The 1,523-nt window shown below is 52.7% G+C and overlaps 1 protein-coding gene across 2 annotated transcripts in view; it reads right to left on the bottom strand.

The window, feature by feature from the left end:
* Window positions 1-206: 206 nt before the first annotated feature.
* The window catches only part of vsx1 (visual system homeobox 1), a 3,739-nt gene continuing 2,422 nt past the window's right edge, over window positions 207-1,523 (bottom strand). The window contains exons 4-5 of one of the 2 annotated variants that reach the window (XM_015377551.1): window positions 1,007-1,202; window positions 207-852 (exon numbers count right to left, since the gene is read on the bottom strand). In XM_015377551.1, the coding sequence (XP_015233037.1) occupies window positions 566-852; window positions 1,007-1,202 (483 nt within the window). In that variant the 3' untranslated portion in view covers window positions 207-565. The remainder of the gene's footprint in view (window positions 853-1,006; window positions 1,203-1,523) is intronic. The other variant, XM_015377553.1, reaches the window with a different exon arrangement.

The following is a 1,523-nucleotide window of genomic DNA, read 5'->3' as shown; positions in this document are numbered from 1 at the left end:
GATTAATGAGTGATAACTGTACAGACATGAATAATAACCATAAATAATAATAATGAGGATTTTATTAAACAATTTATTTTCCTGTATTTTACATTCAGAGCCTCAGACAACAAACAAACAGCAAAAGGACATAAATATAAAACAAAGAAAAGTCACAGAATGTAGCTCCTCCTCCTTCCCCTCCTCCTGCTCCTCCTTCTCCTCCTCCTGCTCCTCCTCCTCCTCCATCAGCCTGACTGCTGGAGCAGTCCCACCACAGGTTCTCCTCCTTCAGGAGGGAGAACCTGAGGGAGAACACCCTGCCCCCGTTATACCAGTGCTGCTATTAGCCCCGCCCACTCCTCTTTGATTGGTTAGCTCCCAGAAGCCTTCGGTGTGAGGGTAGGGGGGCGGGACTGGACTAAGATCACAGAATAAATATTTCAGACAGTTTTATACATTTGAGTTAAGCTACTTTGCATAGCAACAGATGATGTCTCTGCTGTTTATTGGCTCAGCTCCCTGAGGTAGGAGCCAATCACAGAGCAGTTCTCGTCAGTCCGTCCACAGCCGGATCCTCCCGCCTTCAGCTGCGCTCCTCTGATTCGCTGCCGCTCTGCGGCTGTGGTGAGGGGGCGGTCCTGCTGGAAGCCCCGCCCTCTTCTGATTGCTGCTGTTTGGAGGAGCTGGACAGGTCCATGGCCTCCTCCTCCTCCTCCTCTGTCTCCTCGCCCCCCAGAAGCTCCTCCTCCTCCTCCCGTGTCGCCCCAGCCTGCTGTTCGGAGGCGCTGCAGAAGGAGTCGGAGCGGGCCGAGTCCGACTCCAGAGGACTGGAACACTTCTTGGACATTTCCAGGGACTTCTTGTGCATACCTGAGTGGGCGGAGTCAGAGCAGTGCAGTTCAGAATGGGAGTCATTAAGCAGAGAAAACTGTAGGGGGCGCTGTGGCGAACAGAGCTGAGGGTGCGATTTGTGTGTGGCGGAGTGTGTATTGATAGTGGTGTGGTGCGTGTGCGTGGCACTGACGTGCATGCGGCTCACCGAGCAGCCAGGGGGCGCAGGATCCCATCATGCCGTTCTTGGCCGAGTTCAGGATGGACTCTGGCAGCGGGATGGAGTGTCGGACCATGGCGCCGTACAGCCCGTACTCCGCCATGACGCTACTGCGACCCCAGCACTTCTCACGCTTTCGCCACTTCGCCCGCCGGTTCTGGAACCACACCTGGAACACATCACAGAACCGGAACGTTAAAAAAAGGCTAACGTTTCCTCAACATTCATGTTAAAATGTTCATAAACTAACAAAGAGATTCATTTAGCTCCATAATGCTAACATCCAACAACCAGATAAGAGACAATAAAAAATATCGGATTAATGCAGGGAAAACCAAGGAGCGAGTGGCGGAGTTTCCTCCCCACTGTCACCGGTGAACATCCAGGGGATGAACAGTGAGGTAGTGGACTCTACCTCGGTGTTCACCTGAACAACAAACTGGGCTCACAACACTGAGGCTCCGGATCAGAAGGTCAGAGCAGACTCTTC

The sequence above is a fragment of the Cyprinodon variegatus genome, unplaced genomic scaffold, assembly GCF_000732505.1.
Source record: "Cyprinodon variegatus isolate N-32 unplaced genomic scaffold, C_variegatus-1.0 Scaffold156, whole genome shotgun sequence".
NCBI classification, from domain to species: domain Eukaryota; kingdom Metazoa; phylum Chordata; class Actinopteri; order Cyprinodontiformes; family Cyprinodontidae; genus Cyprinodon; species Cyprinodon variegatus.
The sequence above is the reverse complement of the archived record's forward strand: the minus strand, read 5'-3'. Positions and strand labels throughout refer to the sequence as shown.